The 21,450-nt window shown below is 54.3% G+C and overlaps 1 protein-coding gene across 3 annotated transcripts in view; it reads right to left on the minus strand.

Moving 5' to 3' along the window:
* The window catches only part of AGO2 (argonaute RISC catalytic component 2), a 106,918-nt gene that overhangs the window by 16,474 nt on the left and 68,994 nt on the right, over positions 1–21,450 (minus strand). For all 3 annotated transcript variants that reach the window (XM_070221875.1, XM_070221876.1, XM_070221877.1), the window contains exons 4-14: positions 17,502–17,683; positions 15,249–15,385; positions 14,250–14,384; positions 13,374–13,461; positions 11,903–12,050; positions 10,920–11,039; positions 10,640–10,762; positions 7,775–7,908; positions 5,858–6,042; positions 4,370–4,529; positions 398–488 (exon numbers count right to left, since the gene is read on the minus strand). In XM_070221875.1, coding sequence (XP_070077976.1) covers positions 398–488; positions 4,370–4,529; positions 5,858–6,042; positions 7,775–7,908; positions 10,640–10,762; positions 10,920–11,039; positions 11,903–12,050; positions 13,374–13,461; positions 14,250–14,384; positions 15,249–15,385; positions 17,502–17,683 — 1,503 coding nt within the window. The remainder of the gene's footprint in view (positions 1–397; positions 489–4,369; positions 4,530–5,857; positions 6,043–7,774; positions 7,909–10,639; positions 10,763–10,919; positions 11,040–11,902; positions 12,051–13,373; positions 13,462–14,249; positions 14,385–15,248; positions 15,386–17,501; positions 17,684–21,450) is intronic.

The following is a 21,450-nucleotide window of genomic DNA, read 5'->3' on the forward strand; positions in this document are numbered from 1 at the left end:
AAACAAGGTGCAGCACGTGCCCCGGGGGGCCATGGAGCCATCGATTATCACCCAGGCCTCGGGGGGGGCCTGCAGGACAAATGCCACCTCCCAGCAGCCTTCCACGTGGACAGATCTGGTTTGGTTTGGGGCTTTTTGGACAGTGCTCACTCACACTACTCTCGCCGCTTCTCAGAACATGTTCACCCATCAGCAGTGGCCCCCAAGACCCATTTCCCTTGAGATCTCACTTCACCAACTGCAGTCTAGGAAACCACAGTGCTTTTCAGGAAGAAACTCTGGCCACATGGCTGCAATGGGACTTCGTCCCCTCCCACGGGCAGCTCAGGGAGAGCTGTGGTCCCTACAGGGTAGGATGTCACCAACAGAGGGCCCAGCGGGAAGTGCTGACACTCACGGCGGCGATAGAAGGCTTCTTCCCGTCCCCAGCGGGTGGGTGAGTAACATCAGCGCCCAGAAAGATGACCGGCTGCTGGAACACTGGAGGCCTGTGGAGGGAAGCAGGAGCATTGGAGGCCGAGGCTCGGGACGCTGCCTGGACCTCTGAGGTTGTTGGCGCCACTGTCACTCATGTGGTAAGAGTATTGTGGTTGTATTTTTAAAAAGAGTCTTTTATCTTTTAATGACACATACAGAAAACGTTACGGATAAAATGATACGAGATCTGAGACCTGCTTCAGAATAACCCAGTGGGGGAGAGTGGAATGTAGACTAGACTGGCCAGGCGCTGACAGCGGCTGAGGCCGGGCTCAGGGAGGCGTGAGTCCTACCTTTGTAGATGCTTGAAAATTTCCAAAATAATTCTTAATAAAAAGTCCCATGGTTTGTTATTCAACACCTGACTTGCAGCCACTCTACTCCATGGTGTCTCACCCTCGGCACAGCTCACGCTTGGGGCTGGGACTTCTTGGTGGCAAGAGGGGCTGTCCCATGCGCTGTGGGCTGCTCACCAGCATCACTGCTCTCTACCCACTAGATGCTAGTAGCAACAGCCAAGTCCCGACACCCAGAAGTGTCTCCAGACATTGCCACCTGTTCCTGGAGGAGCAAAACCACCCCAGCTGAGAAGCCCCGCTCTAAGCTCTCTCCACCGGTCCTCTGCACGCTGACTGTATTCCTGGAGTCACTGTCGGGGGAGGCAGCGTGCACTGCGGTTGGGGGCATGGGTTCCGAGGCAGCGGCAGGTCCCAGCACTCACCAGCTGTGAGTTCTGGAGCTTACTCTCTCTATGCCTCACTTTTCTCTTCTGAAAAATGGAGACAATAACAGTACCCACCTTCTGGGGTTGTCATGAGGACTGAATAAGCTCGTGCATGTCAAGTGCTTTCAGAGGGCTTGGCCCATGACACACACTAGGATCTGCTGACACTGTTATTGCCCTGGTTACTGTTCTTACTCGTCAGTAACAAGCAGCAGAGTGTGCCTGCCGATGCAGGCAGGGGAAGAATTCAGCGGGGAAAGTGACGTCAGCGGGACTCCCACTGGACGGTCGCTTCCCGGGATGCCGTTAACTCCCCTGGCTGCACCATCAGCCCCCCACACTCATTTAGGAATGCCCTCCGCCCAGAGTCTGGAAAGGGAGTGTGTTGCACGTGTGTATACCCTATGTCAATTTCTATAAAATGGGGACAAGTTTCCCCCTTCCATCCTCGCGTGGTTCCAACCACACCTGGGGGCCTTCTCCCCAGGGGTCACCAGGGGTCCCCCTGAAGCTCAGGGTCAGGAATGTAAGGCAGGGCCAGTCGGCACGGTTGTGGGCGGTGTCTTCTCCAAGCCCACGACTCCTACAAATGGTGGTGGCAGTGTTGGTGACAAGACGCAGCAGGTGTCCCACTGCTTGCGAGTGCCCTGCTCTGGAAGGGAGGAGCCAGCAGCTCCCCACTGCCTGCCTCCCGGCTGCTCTCAGGCCTCTCCCAACCAGACTTTGAGCTGCCATGGCAACAAGATTCCTCTTTGCAAATGGTTGAGCCTCAGCCCTCATCATTCTTGGCCTGTCCCCACCATGTGACACAGAACACACTGCCCTTGGGGTCTAGGACCCGCTTGGCTTGCTTCTCCATTCTCCTCTCCCGTCTCAAGCTCCACAGCTGGCTCCTTACCCTCCACGACCTTTTTAACCCTCAAATCCCCAGAACTGAGGGTTCAGACATACTTCCTTGTCTACACCCTGCCCTGAGGGGTCTCATCAGCCTCCTGGTTTTAAATAACCATGTCCACACCCAGGGACCCCTAAACATATACTTCTGACACCAGACTGTTTCTTCTGCCCACCCTCTATCCCCACTCAGAGGCCGACCTGCTCACCTCTGCACAGCCCTCGGACCTTCCTCGTCCGTGAATATTGCCTTGTCTCTGCAGATAGCAAGGCCAAGAGCCTTGGACTCATCTTTGATGCTCCTCTTTCATTCATAGCCCAAACCTGACCTGTCAGCAAGCCCGCAGCTCATCTTCAAAACACCCCCTGCCACCACCAGCGCCCCTCCTGGGATAACACAGGAGGCTCCTGCTTCCCACTCCACGCGGAGCCAGAATGGCCTTCAGAACAAGATCAGAAGAACCCCATCTTCAATCGCAAACCTCCAATGGATGCATCCCGCCCAGAGGGAGCCCCAGCACCCCAGCAGCTCTCGGGCCCCTGCCAGCCAGCCTGCCCTCCGCCCCTCAGCTCTTCCCTAGAACAACTCCCAACCCACCCGGCAGGCTCCCACCACAGTGCCCCTGCATGGCCTGTGCCCTCGGTCTGGAATGCTCTTCTCGCAGGCGTCCACATGTGTGCTGCCTCGCCGCCTGCTGCCTGCTCAGTGCCACCTTCTCCGAGAGACCCCCACCATAGAAACCCCAGTTGCTCACCCTCCTGAGCTCCTGCCCCACTCGCTACATCACTGCTGCTCACCTGTAAAGTCAAATGTGACACAGTTATGGACCCTCTTGTACGGGTCCCTCCATTAGAGGGCTAGGACTGTGGTCCCTGTCCTCCCTGCTCTGGCCCCAACTCCGGGCACACAGTAGGCACTCAATCAACACAGGACCTGCTGACCGAGCGAACGGCACCTTTGGTTTACCACCTGCTCTCAACAGGTCCTCACTCCCGTGGACCGAGTGAGCAGAGGGTCCCCTCAATGCAGAGCCAATATCCAGGTTCAAGCCTGTCAGACTCTAAGTCTGGGCTCTTTCCACTTTACCACGCTGCCTCCGAATGAACTCAACCAACTCCTTCCAGTCAACAGTATCTCAGCGCTTCTCAAAGTGTGGTCCCTGGACCAGCAGTAGCACCATCTGGCAACTTGCTAGCAAGGCAGGCACTTGGGTCCTAATCCAGATGGGATCAGAACCTCCGTCGTTTAACAAGGCATGCAGCTGATTCGGATGCTCACTCAGCTGCGTGAACACTGGGGCAACCTCAGCACAGGCTGGAGGGCTCTGCACACGGTTAGTGCTCATTAATGCCTATTTTCCAAATAAACGAAAGCAGCAAGGATGCCGACTGCCTTCACGAGCACTACTCCTGCACGAGGCCCGTCTGAGTCAGTGGAGGGCGAGTGCGTCAAACAACCTGACAGTGCCAGTGTCTGCCTTTCAAATGCTAAGACAATTGCTGGGTTCTTCAACGATACAATTTCCTCCACAATCTCTCTTGATGGAGTCCTCTCATCTTGCCTGCATCAGAGGCTGCTGGTCTCTGAGGGCAAAAGCTAATCTTGGCCCTGTCCTCAAGCACCCAGGGCTGCACGCCAGGCCCAGGAGGTAACTGAGGACCCTGCAGCTCCAACCTCCCCCTCCCCTCGGCCCCTAGCACCTGGCCACAGATCCTGGCCTCGGCCTGAAACCCCCCGATGGCGAGCTCCCATGCAGAGCTTTTCAGTCCAAAGGGCTACGTTGCCAGCATGGGCAGCACCAGGCAGCATCCGCACCAGCCTGGCTTGGGAAGCACAGGGAGCACTCAGGTCTACATGGCAGGCAGCCGTGGCTCCGCGCTCCAGGGGATGAACTCTCATCAGGGAGCCCGTCTCCTGGTCCTTCAGGGCTCCCTCCTCTGCCTGGCTCGCTCCCTTCCACAGTGCAGCCACCATGTCTCACGTTGTGGGACCCCTGGCCGGGGATGGGGTGAGGAGTCCCTTCTTCTCTGGTCCCTGCAGTCTGTCTTCCTCTCTCTCAGGGAAGCTGGTCACGGCACTCAATGCCCCGCAGATGCCTAGGGTCCCCTAGAGCATGAGCAACCGGGCCCTGTGTCTTACTCACGTCTATTATCTGTCATGTCCAGGACAGCGCTTGGCACAGCTGAGCCAACCCCGCCTACCTGTGCACCACCCCCATCCCAATGGGCATCACGCAGTTAACACTCCACACATGGCAGAAGGGCCAGCCTTACCTCCCCTGGGGCAGTAGGATGTTGTTCACGCCTCCCAGTTTGACATTGATCTTCAAGCAGAGGTTGGACAGGGTCTGTGGCGTGGTCCTCTGCACATTCTTCATCTGCACACACTGTGTGGCCATCCCTAACACCGTGTCTCCCACGCGCTTGACCTCGGCTGTGAAGCACAAAAGGTGGACATGCGATGGCTCTCACAGGCACCCCTTCCTTAGCTTGCCCCGAAAGCCCTGGCCGCCCCCTCTGCAGAAACTGCAAAGGGGCACGTGAGTAAGCAACCACGGCAGCTGCGTCAGGCTCGTCTGCCCAGCGCCATCTGTAGCCAAGCTGTGGGAGAGGGTGCCTGGCAGGCAGAGGGAGGTCAGGGCACCCGGGCTCCACCAGTGGCCCCAGCACTGCGCACGCCTACACTGCCTGTGGAAGCCTCACCCTCACTCGGGAGCGAAGCCCATCTCAGTCACTTATCCAGGATGGCACGGGCAGCACAGGCAGAGCCAGTCTGGGACCGAGGGCTTAGCATCCTGACTGCAGTGCCACCTTCTATCAGAGCGCTCAGAGTTGCAAGAAAATGCGTGAGTAGTTAAAAATAAAAACTCTGGCATCCTCAAGATCCTCAGCAAATGCAAATCCAACATCAAAGACCTATCGACGCCCACACCCCTCTGTTTCTGGACTCTTTCACGAAGCAGCTGGTCACCTGCTCCCTGGGCAGTCCTGTGGAAACGGATGGAAACTGCAAGGGCTTTCTCTTTCCCTCTTTTGTCTGGATATGCACCTTGGAGGGGAGCAGCGTGACTTTGTATGCCTGTATTCTGTCACTGCCTAGACAGGAGATCTGGTCGGTGACACCAATCAAGTCTCACCCTCTTCCCTTTGCCCCACGGCCCCCACACACCACAGGCTCGCATTCCAAACAACTGCCCCTGGGAGCCACTGGGCTCCTTCCCACAGTGCTCCCGACAGACCTCAGGGAGCGCCTGCCACCCTGCTGGATGATCACTGCCTACACATCCTCCCCACCGGCCTGGGAGCTCCCAGAACGGAAGGCTGTCTGGTTAATCTCTGAGTTCTCCAGGGCCTGGGACATCATCACAGAGGCCTGGTCAATTTGAACTGAATGAATGTGCAATTGCCATCTGGTGTGAAGGACTCTGAAGAACTTCTAGAGAATTCTGAAGTGAGCACAGAGATTGCAGACAGACGGCCCCCTTGTGGATGACCCTGAGTGCCCTGAGTGAATGTCCCTCCTTCTGGCCAGAATTCGAGTCAGCAGTGGATAAGATGACTGCCCACGTGCTGGCTTCCAGGGACTGTGGCCTCAGACGAGGCTGGCGAGGGTGGCCCTGAGCCCTTGCCTGGCAGCGACGGAAACCACCTTGTCTTTCTCAGTGCCCGCATGGCGGGAGCGAGCTCCTCCTCAGAGGCACAAACACAAAGAGCTCAGGGTGCGACAAGCACCCACAAGCCAGAGGGCTGCCGAAGGCCTACCGTAAACAGGGGTTTTGCCAGGCAGGATGACCACCACCAGCTGAAGGCCGGCGTACGTGTTCTTCAGATGCCTGAACATGGGCTCCACGCTGTCCGCCCCCTGGGCATATTTACAGAAGCACGGCTGGCCCTGGATGGGCATCCCAGCATCTCTGGAGATCTTTCTGAGCTGCTCTGTGAAGGACCTGAAGGAGAAGGCACGTTACACCAAATGCACCACAAGCACCAAAGGATACAGACGCACCACAGGCCCTCAGTGAAGGGCACAATTCTAACAAAACCAAACCCAAGACCGTTCTTACTGAGCTCAGAATCTACGTCCTGGACAAGGCCACGTCAACATGCTCACTTCCGAAAAACGTGACGGATGCTAGGCACACACACAGCTCACTGAAAAGTCACTTGTGGCTATTTTGCACGACACACCAGAAGACTTCCACTCACACCCATGCTGCCGCACCAGCTGTGACGCTCCCAGGTTGCGGTGACAAGTGCCGTCTTTTTAAAGTGCTGCGTGGAGTGGCTGCCGCACGTGCAGCAGGACAGACCAGGCCGAGTGCTGGTTCAGAACGCAGCCAGCACACCAGCTCCGGGCGCCACACGTTGTCAGAGTGAGGAAGACTGCGAGCTGGCAGTCCCCTTGGATCTCTTCCCCCAGTTATTCTCGTGTGCACAACTTGGATGTGGATGACATAATCACGGGAGAAAACCACCACCCACAGCTGGGGGAAGGCTGCAGCTGCCGCCGCTGGCCTTGTGCGGGCGCAGGCGGGCGCGACACAGAGCCACCGCTTCTATTTTAAGCTTAGTAATAAAAATAACGTCGCTTTCTATAATGAGGGTAAGGACACTCCAATCCAACCCAGCCAGTGTTCGGCCTCCTACACGAACGCAGGTAGGGAAATACACGAGCGTGCACCTGCACTCCTATCTGTGTGTGAATTTACATCGGGGCCACCCAGCTCCAGGCAAATGAAATGACGGCCAAAGACAGAAAGCAGGGAGGAGAGGCGCTCGGTGTCCAGACCCCAACCTTTAGCCTGCTTCCCAAGCCCTCCCTGTGCTTCCAGCTGAATAAACGACAGCTTGTTCCGATGGCGGCATGGAAGAAAGACAGCCTCTGACAGACAGCTCTCAAGAACTTTCTTTCTTTTTGTTTGGTGAGGAAGATTGGCCACGAACTAACATCTATGCCCGTCTTCCTCTATTTTGTACGTGGGACGCCACCACAGCATGGCTTGATAAGCTGTGTGTAGGTCCACACCCGGGACCTGAACCTGCAAACCCCAGGCCCCCAACACAGAGCATGAGCTTAACTGCTGTGCCACTGGGCCAGCCCCCGCAGAACTTTCTACAAGCCGCAGCTTTTCAGAATCATCTGCCATGCTTCTCAGACTTTGCAGTTTTCCTCCTGCTTCCTCTCAAGGGAGGTGGGAAGCAATGGCTTTCTTTTACCCTGTTGAGTATGTTTGGCACAAAAGCGTGAGTGACAAAGCTACATGTTTATGGTGCTACTTTCAAAGGGTCTGATGCCTGGGCCAGGCTGGGTTGACACAGAAATAGGAAATTGAAGTGTTTTTTAAAAACAATTTTAGTTCACTGTATGCAATTTCCTCTTTTGCTCCTAAGTTTTAAACTTATTCTTCACTTACTGTTTTGTTCCTTACATAATCGGCACTACTTTTCCACACTTACTCCATAATGGGCCCAAGAAGTAAAAGCAGCCTTGAGGCGGCCCACGTTTCCGGGCCCCGCCCACCCCCACAAGTGTTCTCTACAGGGCAAGGCTGCCGATCCCTGCTATCAGAACTGAGCCCACCCCTGCCCCCAGCCCCCAGCCCCGAGAGCGGCCTTCCCCGCAGCCACTCTGTCCCTGCCCATCTAAGGCCAGGTGCTCTGGCCTTCAAGCGGCCTTACTTAAGGTGGACTTCCGTGCACTGGCGCTGGGGGGCGAAGCACGCAATGGCCCACACCTTGATCTCAATGCCCGTATGAAACTGCTTGTTCCTCATGTCCCAGACGCCCTGGACAGGGGTGGCAATCGCTTTATTCTGCAAACAGCAAGAAGTTTAGAGTGAGAAAAAATGGGAGACATACTCCTCTGACCTTGGATTTTGTCACTCTCTCTACTGCTGTTGGTCTGACAAATGGGGGCTCCTGAGGCTAAGAACTGAACCTTCATGCAGTCTCCCGTCTGTGCTGCCTAACGCTGCAGGGGGCCCGCAGATGTCTGCAGGATGGACAGATGGATGGAAGGATGAAGAGATGGACAGAGGATGGAGGGATGGGTGGATAGAAGGACAGAGGGATGGAGGAGTGGATGAGGAGTGGACAGAGAGGGACAAAAGGATGTTTGGAGGGAGTGGTGGACAGAGGACGGATAGGGCCAAGGAGGAGAGCAGAGAGGGTCCAGAGCTGCCTCCAACATCATGGGTAGCCCGGAAGAATGGAAGCACCCTGTGATGCCACAGGAAGGCCTCCTCATTTATAAAATGCTTTCATTTATTTTACCTTATCAACTATCAGAAAGGCAGCCAGGGAAGGGAAGAGAAGTCAAAGTGCTTCTTTCCGGTCCCGTGGCCAGGCAGCGGACAGGCCAGTTGGGACTGAGCCCTCACTCCCCCGACTCCACATCCCACATTCCACAAAGCTAATTCCTTTGGGAAAGAGAAATAGCAAGTAATGCCTCCACCTAATTTTGTCATCTCAACCAGAAAGCACCAGGTCCTAACACCGTCATCTAAGGAATCTCTGAATTGCCTTGAAGTGATTCTGGAGGGTGACGGATGGTCAGGAGGGGCCATGTGCAGGAGGGCAGGGCTGCATGTGAGTTGCTGTCATTTACTCTGCAGAAGTGTTTTTAGCATAAAACTTTTTTTCTTACAAAAGTAATATAAGCCTGTTGTAAAAACCAAATATTATAGCGATGAATGCTTTAGTTTCCTATAGTTTTATAACTACTGCCCTGCTTCCGCCAGCCTCCTCTCTAAGAGTAGCCAGCACCAATGGTCTGGCATTCCAGTCTTAGTAAAAACACACACACACAGAGTCTTAATAAAAATGGGCTCTGACCCTCAGTGTGTTTCTCAGCCTCGGCACTCCTGACATCTGGGGGGATGACAGTTGGGGGGCTGTCCTGTGCATGTGGGATGGTAGCACTCTTTGCTTACTAGACGCTCGTCTCTAGACACTGCCAATCATCCCCTGGCGGACGGCTAAATGTTCTGCTCTAACAGTAGACAATGGGTAGGGCAGGAGATGAGGAGTGTTTGTTCCCACTAAAATATTTCAGAACTCTGGGGAAATCTCTTCATTTAGAAGCATTTTGAACTTTGAATCCCTACAATTCTAATATTTTTTGCAAGGTTAGATTACAAGAGCTATTCCGTTTTCCAGACCACTCCTGTCTTTACTAAGAGATGGAAAGTCGGTGAAACAGATGAGTATGGGACAGCGAAAAAACACAGCATTTGCGATCTTGGTGTTACCTCGTGAGGGCCACGTACATCTCTCACTTTTCTTGGGCATCTCGTCACTTACTTGTGAAAGAAACTCAAAGGCCCTTCCTCCTACGGTTGCCAGGGGGCTAAAAAGGTGCTTGTCTGCAGTGTCCGGGCACAGTAGGTGCACACGTAAGGTGAGAAGGAGTCAAGAGGCCTTGCTCCGAAGTCCTCCACCAGAGAATGGGGAGCACCACCCACGCCCACTGCAAGGACAGGGCACCCAGGCAACAGTCAGAGAAGGAGCCACTGTCATGTCCATGTGGAATCATCGCCAAGATCTCTGAGGGCTCTAAGAGAAAATGCCAAGCAAAAAAAAAAGCATGGCACAGAGTGTATTTAATATGCTGCTATTTGCATAAAAAGGGGTGAAAAAAATACATGATAATCCCTAGGTGACCTTAGAAAGGAGAAAGGGAACACCAACTGCTTCCTGGGAAGCAGCCGACAGCTGGGAAAAAAGAGACTTCTTACATTAACTTTTCGTACCTTTTAAACTGTGAAACATTTTAAAAAATAAAAATTATTAAGAAAGGAAAAACCCTACAAACAAAACTAAACTAAACCTTGCATCAGGTCCTGAGAACCAGAGTAACGTGCCATCGGAGAGAAAGCTGTCGCGTCAGGCAGAACCGCTTCACCGGTGTTTGCTGAAGAGCCAAGCCAGCGATCTTTGAGGGGAAGGCCCCCAGGCTCTGCCCACCCACCCAGAAATGCTGAGCCCAAGAGCGAGTGAGAGAAGACCCTTCTTGTGAGCTCTAAAGGGCTCAATGGTCAGGACACCTTCGAGTCCATCTGAAAAAAGCTAGAGGTTGAACAGGCAAAAACAAACAAACAGAAAACCCTGTGCCTGGGACTACCTGCTATACTTGCTACCAAATACCTCCAAAACAGACGTTAGAAACGGAAAATCAGTAGAAGCTTCTGGAAAATAATTCATCACTGGCAGAGAATCCATCATACAAACAACCATGTTTTTAAAATTTTGACGGGATAACAAAAATTACCTTTTGAAAAGAAAAAGGGTAATTCTGAAAACTTCACAAGGGCCAAGGAAAGGCAGCCCTTTGCAAAGCACCGTAACTGCCAGAAGGGTTGGAGGAGAGGTGGAAGAGTCCTTTACCTTGGCCATGGTCTACACCTGTGGTACCCTGGCCATGGTCTACACTTGTGGTGATGGTTCCACCCTGAAAAGGGTCAAATGCTGCGGCTCTGCCATCAACTTGCCACCACACACTCCCAACACCCACAAGCCATTCTCCTGGCCCCGCCTTCCACGTACCCTGCCCCCGTAGAGGATGGAGGGTGGCTGGAGGACCCGCCCAGTCACATCTGTCATCTCGTCCTTGACCATGATGCCAAATTCACGAACATACGGATCGGTATTAAAACTTGCACTTCTCATCTTGAAAAGGGAAGAAAGAAGAGGCACAGAGTCACAGGTGGTTTTTGTTTCTTTCTAGAAGCCATATTGTGCAAATCATTAGGGGCTCCCTGTCCTGGGCACTGGACTCCCGAGGCTGCCCCCACCCCAGGACTGGCCCCGAGGAGGAGACACTCACCAGTTTGCTAATCTCTTCTTGCCGATCGGGCGCTGACCTGGCAGTCGCTCTGATCATGGTTGAGGTCTGATTGTCAGTCAACTTTTTTATACATCTCTGTCCTGCCACTATGTTACAGACCTATGAAGAGGATGCACAAACATGGTGTCAGCACTAGTGCTGGGGGAGCTGGCACGGCTGAGGGCAAGCACAAGGACTAATGCCCTGGCTCTGCCTGGGACACATCTCTTCCTCAAGTGTAAACTGTGAAACACCACGTAAATGCCGCTGGTGGTGGCTGTTCCTGAGAGCCACGAGGAACAGCATGGCTGCAAGGCTGCTCCACAGCCCTTTGGCTGACAACAGAAATACCCACCTAAGTAGACCCAGCGTAATACAAACACGAGTCCGGAACTGCACTGGTAAAAGGTGGCACAGCCTCGGAGACCAGTCGCCAGCACGGGCTGGTCGGCGTCCTGAGGCTGGGTTTTGTAGACACTGTCCTCAGAACGTGGGAGTATAAAGCTGCCTGCGGATGGGAAGGAAGTCTACCTTCTGGACAATGGCAAGGGAAAAACCAAACCAAGGCCTCAGATGTTGAGCAACTGGACCACTACTAAGAATTTAAAGCACTAACGGAAAAAGAGTTAAAACTCGTGTCTTAGTTTCAGCATTTGATCTTTCCCAAAGCAAGGATTTTTCAAACAAGAAGAGAATTTTAGACAAGAAACGAAGAAAGACAGTATATTTTCTGAGCACTTTCTACTCTGCCCAGCAGGTCCCATGCTCTCAACTCACATGAATCCTAGGAGACAGTTATCAAGCCCACCACATTAATGGGGAAACTGAGGCTCGACGGCATCCATTAACCTGCCCGAGGCCCCACAGTGGCAGGGATGACCAAGTTTGGGAGCCAAGTTGGGCCCTTGCCATTTGTCTGGGCTGCACGGCCCCCACCCGCAGAAGCTCTACCAGCCCACAGACGCGAGAGAGGTGGGACTTGCCTCGAGGGGAAGGTAGGTGTGTTTCTGCTCCTGTCCGACTTGTAAACATGGGAGGTGGGGATAGCGCAGAACCAGCTTGTGCCTGTCCTTGAAGTACTGGGCCACTGTGCACTCCACCGTCTGCCCGCTCTCCTGCTGCAGCGGGAACCTAGGGAAGCAGAGAGGGGGCTCAGGCCCAGAGCTCCCAGGACCCCCGGGGGCCAGGGAGCAGAGCCCTGCACACGCCCGCTCATCCAGGGCTGCACTAGTGGGTCTGCTTTCCGAGGTCAGAAGCTGCAGGGTGATGTGCGGGGAGCAAATCTTCAAAGCACTTCCCAGGGATCCAAACCAAATCGCACCCTCTGGGTTATCTGGAATATTCCTGAGTCCCTAAACTTTTATCTCTGGAGTTGGGAAATGAAAAATACCTACATGCCTACAATATGCAATAATCACAAATGACACACGGTGTCTACAGTATATGTAAGGGATTCAGGACAAATGAGGACAAATCCAGAAACAACGGCCTGTGCACCTTCCAGCTGACCACGGATTCGAATGACTCTGAAAGCCATTTATGGGCCAAGTGCTCCTGATGCCCACCCCAGAGAACCTGAAACCTTCCAGGAGAGGGTAAAGAAAGGGACGGCCGGGTCTGCTTGGGCATCCACGGCACATGTGGTTGGGCTAAGGCAGGAGAAGCCCGTGTGCAGGGATGGGGGACATGGTGGTGTCCTGCACGCATGGGCGAGTGGGCCTCCGTGCCGGCTCAGGCCAGGGGATGTCTACCAGCTCCTCTGCTCTGATCGGTTGGAGGAGATCACAGGGACCAGCACACAGGCTTCTCTCGCCCTCCTGCTCGACTGGGCACTGGGCATCGTGGTGTCCCCAGTGCCTAGTGACAGACCAGGCATCTTCCACAGAATGACCAAGGCAGAAACAAACGAGTCCTCACTGGACCCAGAGGACCTCAAGGTGGATTGCAGGGGCCAAATCTATCACTTTTCCTCCCAAATGAACACAGACAACCTAAGGCGCACCGTCTCCTTGTGGGCAGGCTAGTTACTACAGGATCTGGATCCCAAACTCCATGAAATAACGGCAGAGCACATAGCGTGAGACGAATGCCCCAGCACCAGCCTGGGTCGGGCTGTGCCTGCGAGTCCGGGCCTCGTCCACTGACGCCCCTCCCTCCCAGGACTACCCTCAGCACCGAGGACTGGAAAACAAACAAAAAACTCCTTCTCTCGCCTATAAAACTCAAGGAAGAAGATGGACAGGGAGCCACCACCCCCTCCCCTCCCAGACAGGTGGAATTTCATTGTTTTATTTCATTAGCTGAAGTCTGGAACTGACTGAGCCAAAGATGTAGTTTTGGAATTTCACAACTAGAATAAAAGTCCTTTCCAGAAGAGTCACTGCTCCAGAGTTTGGACATCTGAGTGACAGTGAAGGTCAGAGCTGATGTGAGTTTGAAAGGAGGGCCGTTTACGTTTGGTGGCTGGCGGGCCGCCGGGTCACGTTGCAGACGCGATACTTCCTCTTCATCTGCCCGCAGTGCGTTATCTCCACCTTTAGACCTGGCAACACAGAACAGCCGCGCTTCAGCGGCAGGGCTCGGCCCGGGCCCGGGGCACAACGCCCACCTTCAGACCGGTTTTTACAGGAACTGCGCCCACAGACCCACATCGAGGGCGTTCTGGAGCAGCTGTGGGGCTCTCTCGCCCTGAGAGGGGGTGACCCTGGGCTGGGCCCACCTCACCCAGAGGGACGCCCTCCATCCCAGAAATGCCAAGGCTGGAGCCAGGACACTGGTCTTGAAAGGAGACCATGGGCTCAGCTGAGAGCATGGTGTCTGCCAGCCCAGCTTTCTGTACTTCTTTCAGGACTATTTTTAGAGCGAGGACTGCTGATGGCCTTTAGAATGCCCTCTGAAAAGGACAGGTGCAGAGGGGACCGCCAAGTCTCCACTGACGGGCAGGAGGACCCAAGCCAGGTGACTGACCCCGGACTGTGTTTCCCCAAATGGAAATCAGCTTCAGCGGGGCCAGACTTGTGGGGGTTAAATGACAGGAATGAGAAGGTGCCTCCTGCTCGAGAATGTCACGAGACAGTGCTGCTGCCCTCTGGTCCTGACACCCACAAGGGGGACACTGCCGGCTCACAGATCTGTTCCTCACCCCGCACAGAAAGCCATTTATTTAGAACATTCCTACCCCCACCCGTGAAATGGGTGTAATGCACGTGATGGCTCCCTTCTCCTGCCGCCCCCAGCCCCTTAGAAACACGGGTAGGAGCCAGAACTCAAGACGCACAGCGAGGAGCAGGGCCTTGCGGCCGCCACCCCAACACATAGGCAGTGAGTTACCTTTGATTTCTTTGGTAAACTTCACCCTTTGGGAATCTGTCAGAGGTTTTTGTTGCTCTTCAATACTTTTAAAATCCAAAACTTCACAAACAAACTCGATCACTGGCTGTGCCTTATAAAACGCTGTTGCTGAGACTGTAGGTGGGAAAAGAAAGAGACAAAAGCTAAAGCAGGACTGAGGTTGGCTCGATGGTGCCCTTTCCATGGCCGACCCCCAACAGCCTGGAGCACCTGCCGCGGCCCAGGGACGAGCGTGGCAGAGTTCACCCTCGGGCCTCAGAGGCGGGACAGAGCCAGAGGAGGGGTTCGTGCCTGGTCACAGGCTGCTGACACTCCCTCTGGTCACGGGCAACAGTAAGGGGTTGGTAGAGTCTAGAGAGAAAGTCACCTTCTGAGGATAAAACTGGGTTTAAAGCACCCAACAGATGATGACAACCATAAGCCCTCGATTTCCTGGCTACCCTTGGTCTACATCTCTCTGAAGCTGACCACTCCCTGTGTGATCCAACGCTGGGAAGAGCTGAGTCTCCCAAGGGGGCAGGCAACCCCCAGACCTGAAGGAGCCCAGCCGGAAGGTGACAGACGGGGCTGATGCCTACTCAGCTACCCTGTGCTCGGACCGACCAGGCTGAAATGAACACGTGACACAAAGGGGAGCTAGCAGCGGGAGGCCCATTCACCAGTCTCAAGAAAACCCGAACCTGCCCCAGTGTATACCAGCAGCATCTGGGAACTTGTTAGAGATGCAGATTTCAGGCCCACCTCAGCCCCCACCCCTGAACCACACTCTCTGGAGTGGACCCCGCAGGGGGCTCTGACGGGCAAGTGTGAGGACCAGTGCCCGACCTAACTAGAAGGTGAGGCGGGCCCAGCGTGATGCAGCATCCCTGGCCCTGACAAAGGCCTGTTTGGAGCCAGCCACACGGGCCCTCCCCAAGGTCTTTGCCCCTCAGCAAGCCCACAACTCCACCCCACAAGAAGGACCAGGGTTTTGCTTACCGTCAATATTTAGCATCATTTTCCAAAGAGAAGGTCGGACGGACTGATGGAAGCCAAACCACACTTCTCGGCCCCCACCAAGCGGGTTGGAGCAGCCCTCGGAGGCGGTAAAGAAGGAGCGGCCCACGGGGGTGTACCTGAAACAAGAGACCCCTCGTCTGACCAGGCGCGTCTTTAGGAAAGAACAGGCTGAGTCCACGTCTGCTGGCCCCCCACATCGACCAGGCAGGCTAACACTTGCACTCGTCAGTAATTCCACCTTTTTCTCCATGTAAAGCTGCTGTGACTCAACGGCACGGTGCCTGTGTCCACGGCTGGCTGTGGGGGACATGGTGTAAAGCGCAGCCTTGGGGACGCACGTCCTTGCCGCAGGAACAGCGAGATGTGTAAACGTATCACATACGGTGGAGACCCAGGGAGAAGTTCCTGTGAGCTGGGCTCCCCTGCCCACTGGGCTTCCCGCTCGGGGGCACGTGGCTGCTGGGACAGGCTCTGGCTGCACGGGGCCTCGAGCACATGCAGTGTGCCCGGCTTTGCCTCGTGTTTCTGACCCTACCGTCCTCTCCCGTTAAGGCTTACTGTTCATCCTCTAGTGCATGTATCTGTGCAGCACTTCGCATCTGTCTAGACAGGGCTGTGTTGGGTGAGCAAGTGCAGACGGAAGGAGCGTCCGCTGCACGCCAACCACGATCAGACAGAGGCAGCTGGACCGGCCCGGCCTCAGGCCTTGGGGAGTCTGGCTGCTTTGTGCCAGGGACCAGGCTGAGATGCAGTACCCAGGCATCCATTCCCTGTTTCTCTCAGCTCCTCTGACCATAGGCTCCACATGCAGGGAGTGAGAGGAGAGGAGTTCGGACCTTGCGTCGGGGGACGGTGAGGTCGATGTGTGAGAAGATTCACGGGCCTTCCAGGGCCAGTGATTGGCAGTGTGCTGAGAGTGAGAGGCCATCTGGGTGAGGCAGACACAGTCTCCCTGCAATGGCACCAACGGTGCCTGGTCACCAGGGACGCAACCTCACTAAGGATTCCAAAGGGAAGACGTGTCGTGGTGGTGACATTATCTACCCATAGGCTGCATTATCAATCGCATAGTGCAGACGGCCCTTTTCACTTTACGCTTAGGTCTTAATCCTGCTCCCTTTTCTGTTATTTTTCCAAAATGAAATTAGACTTTCCCCCCTGATTACAAAAGTAACATGGTAATTAATTCAAAGGAATTCAGAAAATAAAAATCACAGTGATTCTTGCCATTCATTTAAAATCTGTATTCAACATTTTGGTACCACCTACCTTTCTAGACTGTGCTTTTCTGCACCCACCCACCTTGCTCCCATCAATAGTTCCAAGCAGTGACAGATTATATGCCAGGGGCTGGGGAGGAGCCCTGCCAGAAGTGACAGCCTGCCCTGCATTTGGTCATCCCCACCCAAGTCTGAAGACTGAGAACCCTTTAAACTCTCATGCGGTGCCCCATGGTGCCTTTTCCTAATGTAGAAAGGGCCAAAGGCAGGCTCCCTTCCCCTCAAACCCTAGCACTCTGGTCGGTACTGGGAGACCTCAGCATGGAGGGCTGTCGGAGTTTCATTCAGGTTTTCCTTCTTTCACTTGTCCATTCACACAGTTCCTGAGGCCCTACTGTGTGCCACGAATGTGGAAGGAACAGGCATCCCGGGTGACAAACCCGAGGTCCGGGTGTGGTGAACTGGCCTTGTTCACACATGGCTGTCACATAGGGGCCGGTGCAGCCCTCTGCCCAGCCACCAGCCAGTGAAGTGTCCACCTATCCTCTCTCCCAACAAGTTCAAGCGTGGCGAATTGTGGTAACAAAGTCATCCCACAGGAAAAACAAGTCAGAAGCCTCCATCGTGTCACCTAGGGTCCAAGAGGCTTCTGCAGGCGGTGGACGCTCAGGCAAGTACGGCACTTGGAACATGATTCTACTATTACAAGGCCACGTGGGAGGGTGAGAGAGGAACAGGACACCGCTCACAATATCAGGCTGAGTGACAGAACAACACACCAGTGTGCTCAAAGACGGGGAGGTAATCTTTTTGTGCTAGGTTGAGAATTCTGGTGATTTATTTCTATACTAAATTTTTCTCCATGTTAGCACTGCCATTATTTTCGTCACAGAGTTCCCTCTCACCACCACCACCCTGCCTCCGAGAACCAGCTCCTCTACCGACAGAGAAGTCGTATTCTCCAAGTGACCCTCAGGGCCAGAAGCAGACGCTCCCGGTTCTTTGGTCTCACCTCATGGATGGCAAATGCCTCATGACCACGTCCAAGGCCTGGATCGTCTCAAAGGGGACACTGGGCAGCCGCCCCGAAAGTGCATCATGTAACGCCTGCAAGCTCACACACGACACCCACTTGATGGCCACCTTGAAGATGCGATCTTTCCCTTCTCCTGGCAACGTAACCTCCAGCTCCACCTGTGAGGGGACCCAGAGCACACGGTTATTCACGCTTCCCTCTTGAGGAGCTAATGGGGGGTTCGAAGGTGGTGGGTCAGCTTCCAGAACACTCCTAGGTTAGGGAAATTCAGTCGGTCCTTTATCAACCACACATGTGTGGGTGTGTGCACACCCTTTAAGTCCACTGGCACAATGACTGAGGATTTCTTCTTTGCACAGATATTTAGTGCTTACTCCGCGCCCGATGCTGTACGCAGTGGCAGCCGGGAGAGGCAAGTGTCGAGAGACCGCATCCTGGGGAGGCAACGCCGGAGCGGGGCGGAAGCTGTACGGCAGCTACTCAGCCTGGGGGTCCGGGGCGGCCTCTCAAGAGGGTGCTCCAGGAAGAGGAAGAGGAAGGGGACGGGGACGGGGACGGTGATGGGGCTGAGGCTGCTCCTGGGACAGAGGAAGGGGAAGCTCGCTGTTTCTCCAAAGGAACTGAGAAAGCTGTAGTGGGTCTAGGGGTTTGCACTTTCTGGTCCCTTCAGGGTTCATACGCTAGTTATGCAGTGAATAAATCATTAACAAAATGTCTTCTCGGAATAGACCGGGTAAAGCAAACACAGCAAAACGCTAACAAATGCAGAATCAAGACTGGTGCATCCTACGATTCCTTCAACTCTCTGTCTGACTAACACGTTCACAATAAAACGGGGGAAGGTCAGAGTATCTAGGCGAAGGCCGTGGGCGGTGGGGACGTCACACGCCCGGCTCCCCCACGCGGCATTCCCCGGAGCTGTCCTACCCGCTGTGCCCCACCACTGAGCAGGAAGTGCTGCGAGACCAGCATCACCAGGGACAGGACGGCTTCAACTAGTACGAGACAAATCGGAACTTCCTGGGAAGAAATTAAAATTCTCAGAAGAACCTCAGAATATTCACAGGAGTGCTCAACGGTCTGTAACAGCCTCAAGCTTCAGTGTGGACCGGCAGACACCTGGCTCTGACGTCAGCAGAGAAGGATGGAGAGACTGGGCCCACCTGTTCAGAAACGGCAGCAGCAGACAGGCGGGAGGGGGAACGACAGGAGAAACTGCCAGGCAATTTCCACCTTACACATCAACCTCCACAGCAGGCGCTTTCAGCCTAATCGCGTACAATCCTACCCAACAGCACCGGGTGTACCTGAGGAACAATTCTGTGACTGGTAACTAAGAGGATGCTTGTTAACGCCATTCTTCAAAAATGCCTCTGTAATCAAACTAGGGGGGATTCAGAAGGATGTATTTTCCTTTAGCAAAAGATACTTATGTTTTTAAAGTTTCTAGTCCGGCCTCCTCTTGGCCCCCACAAGGGGCTCTACAATGTTCTCTGCCAGGCACAGCGTCTTGAGACGCTGACTGGTATGCCTACCTAACAGTTTAGGGAAAATGGAGATTTCAAATGAAATGTCACACTGCACGGGCAGGGTGGCACTGGGCGCCAGCTGTGACACAAGCCTGAGAACAGTCCTCATGTCTGTCTGGGCTACTGGCCAGCAGAGTCGGTCTGCATACCAAGATGCTTCAATCTCTCAACAGCCTAAGGCTCTTGGTCCCAACAACGCAGCATCCAAAGGCCACGGACTGGAGATCCATGGGACACGGGGGCTCCCAGCTCTGTAACCTCCCATGGTCTCACTGTGGGCAGGTGGCTCCATCAGGCCCCATCTGTACATATGGGACAAGAGGGCAGCCTGCCTGCCTCACAGAGTGCGTGTGCCAACCGAGGATGCCAGCACCCATAAAAAGCTGTCTGTGACACTGGAAGGGTACAACGGCCATCTTCTGAACATGGACACTGAAATATCAGCTAACAGCACTAGTCCGGGGCCTGGAAAATGGCGAGACAGCTGTGAAATTCAATCTCTCCAGACAGACCAAAGCTACACTCAACTCCCTCTGTCTGAAAGGCACCAGGGGGACAGAATTAGAACTGTGACGGGAATAGCCCTGTTTTGGTGCTGCTACACAGCTAGGAAGCAAAGGAAAGGGAAACAGCCCTGCAAAGAACACAAAGAAGCTGTGTACGGAGCCAGGAGAGAACGCATCGAGAGCAGCTGTGTTTCAATAGGGCTTTCTTGTCCAAAACGGCTGTTGTGTGGGACAAGGCCCCATAAACTGGCTGTCACCTGTTCCTAAGGAAGGAGTGACAGCACTAGCAGGTCCCTGGGGCCACCACACTTGTCCCAACCCTGAGGTGGCTCTCCCTGGGGCCTATGTGAGGAGCCCATGCCAGCACCACAGCTGGCAGGCCCCACGTCACGGGCCCTTCCAGTGGGGACATGCAGGTCACATCTTGCTTTAAATGTGCACAGGGAGCTGACATTGAAGACCTTCTGTGACTTTGCACAGTAATGAATGTCTTTGAAAAGCAAATTGTTGCCCCTCCAAATTATCTTGGACAAAACTCACAGTCTCGCTGGGAGTTCAGTCACTCTAGATAGGTGACACCAGCAGGGACAGGAGGCGGCTGCTGTCAGGTGTGAGCAACACTTGCTGAGCACCTCTGACCCGGGCCGGCTGGGTTCGAGACATCTTGACAAATGCTGCACTTTCGCTGGAGGGACCCTCAGCTCCAAAAGGCAGAAGGGCGGTCCCAAAGAAGAGCAGATAAGGCTGAGCAGACCCTCCACCCGTGTGTCACCCAAGGAGGGCTCCTTGCCCCACGCCACCTCTGCCCTCCCCTCAAACCTGCTGAGCCTCCAAGAGGAGAAACTTCACTGCCCTGCTCAGAATCCCCAACGCCTGTCATTTCAGGCCAGCAGTCACCGGCTGGGCGCTCGCGGCCCTGGGATGCCTGATCTAGGATGCTGGGTGAACAGGCAGGAGTGCTGTGCAGCGAATACTGTGCAAGGCTGTCTTCCCCCACGGTGAACGCCTTCCACGAAGGGTCTGTTAGGGATTCAAGTTTGCATCTGGCCTAACAGGCCGCTTCCTTCTAGGAAGGAGGCGCCAACGCCCTCCCTGAATAAACAAAAAAACTGGCTGCAGGCAGCTGTGGATCTGCCGAGGGGAGGCCCAGGGCTGGCCCCAGCGCCAGGAACAACAAATGACACACATTCCAACCGTGCAAATCATGTCACGTTACTGCTGAAGAAGACCGAGGAGTTCAGCCCAAAATTGTGAGCGACTCGTACAACTTCCTCAGTCTCCTGTTCTGAGAAGTGAGGGGCTGGTCTGGGTCACAGGCTCTTTCAGCCCTGACAGAGGAGCTCTCATTCCAGCAGGGGCTGGAATTAAGGCGGCTTATCTACTACGTCAGTAGGGGAGATTAAGAGTAGATGACAAGAGCTGCCTTCTGTGAGTAAGGGCATGGGACACGGGACACTTTCTGTGTGCAGAGACCTCGACGAGAGCCACCTGCCATCCAGCTGCTAGCAGACACGGGGTTAATGGGGCACTAAAGGATTTTCTCTCTTACCACAGAAGAGCCCATGATACAAAGAAAAGTACTTCCCAGAAAAAAAGAGCAAACGCAAAAGAAACAGTAACGAAAAGAGGACACTTTGCTACAAGATGTGAATGTATGGGAACAGAGAAGAGTAACATATTAGCTCTCAAATGGAAGAGATTAATTTCTGCATATCATGAATATTTGACAGAATTTTAAAAGTGACTGGAAGGACTGGTCTGCAATTAGGAGTCCCCATGCTAACCAATCACTGTGGCTTTGGGGAGGTTCTCTAAGTTCATCGGAAAAAGAATTTAAGAGACACTGAGCGCCCACTAGGTGTTGGGCAGTAGGTATGAAGGGCTACTGAG

Source organism: Equus caballus, chromosome 9 (assembly GCF_041296265.1).
Source record: "Equus caballus isolate H_3958 breed thoroughbred chromosome 9, TB-T2T, whole genome shotgun sequence".
Lineage (NCBI taxonomy): Eukaryota > Metazoa > Chordata > Mammalia > Perissodactyla > Equidae > Equus > Equus caballus.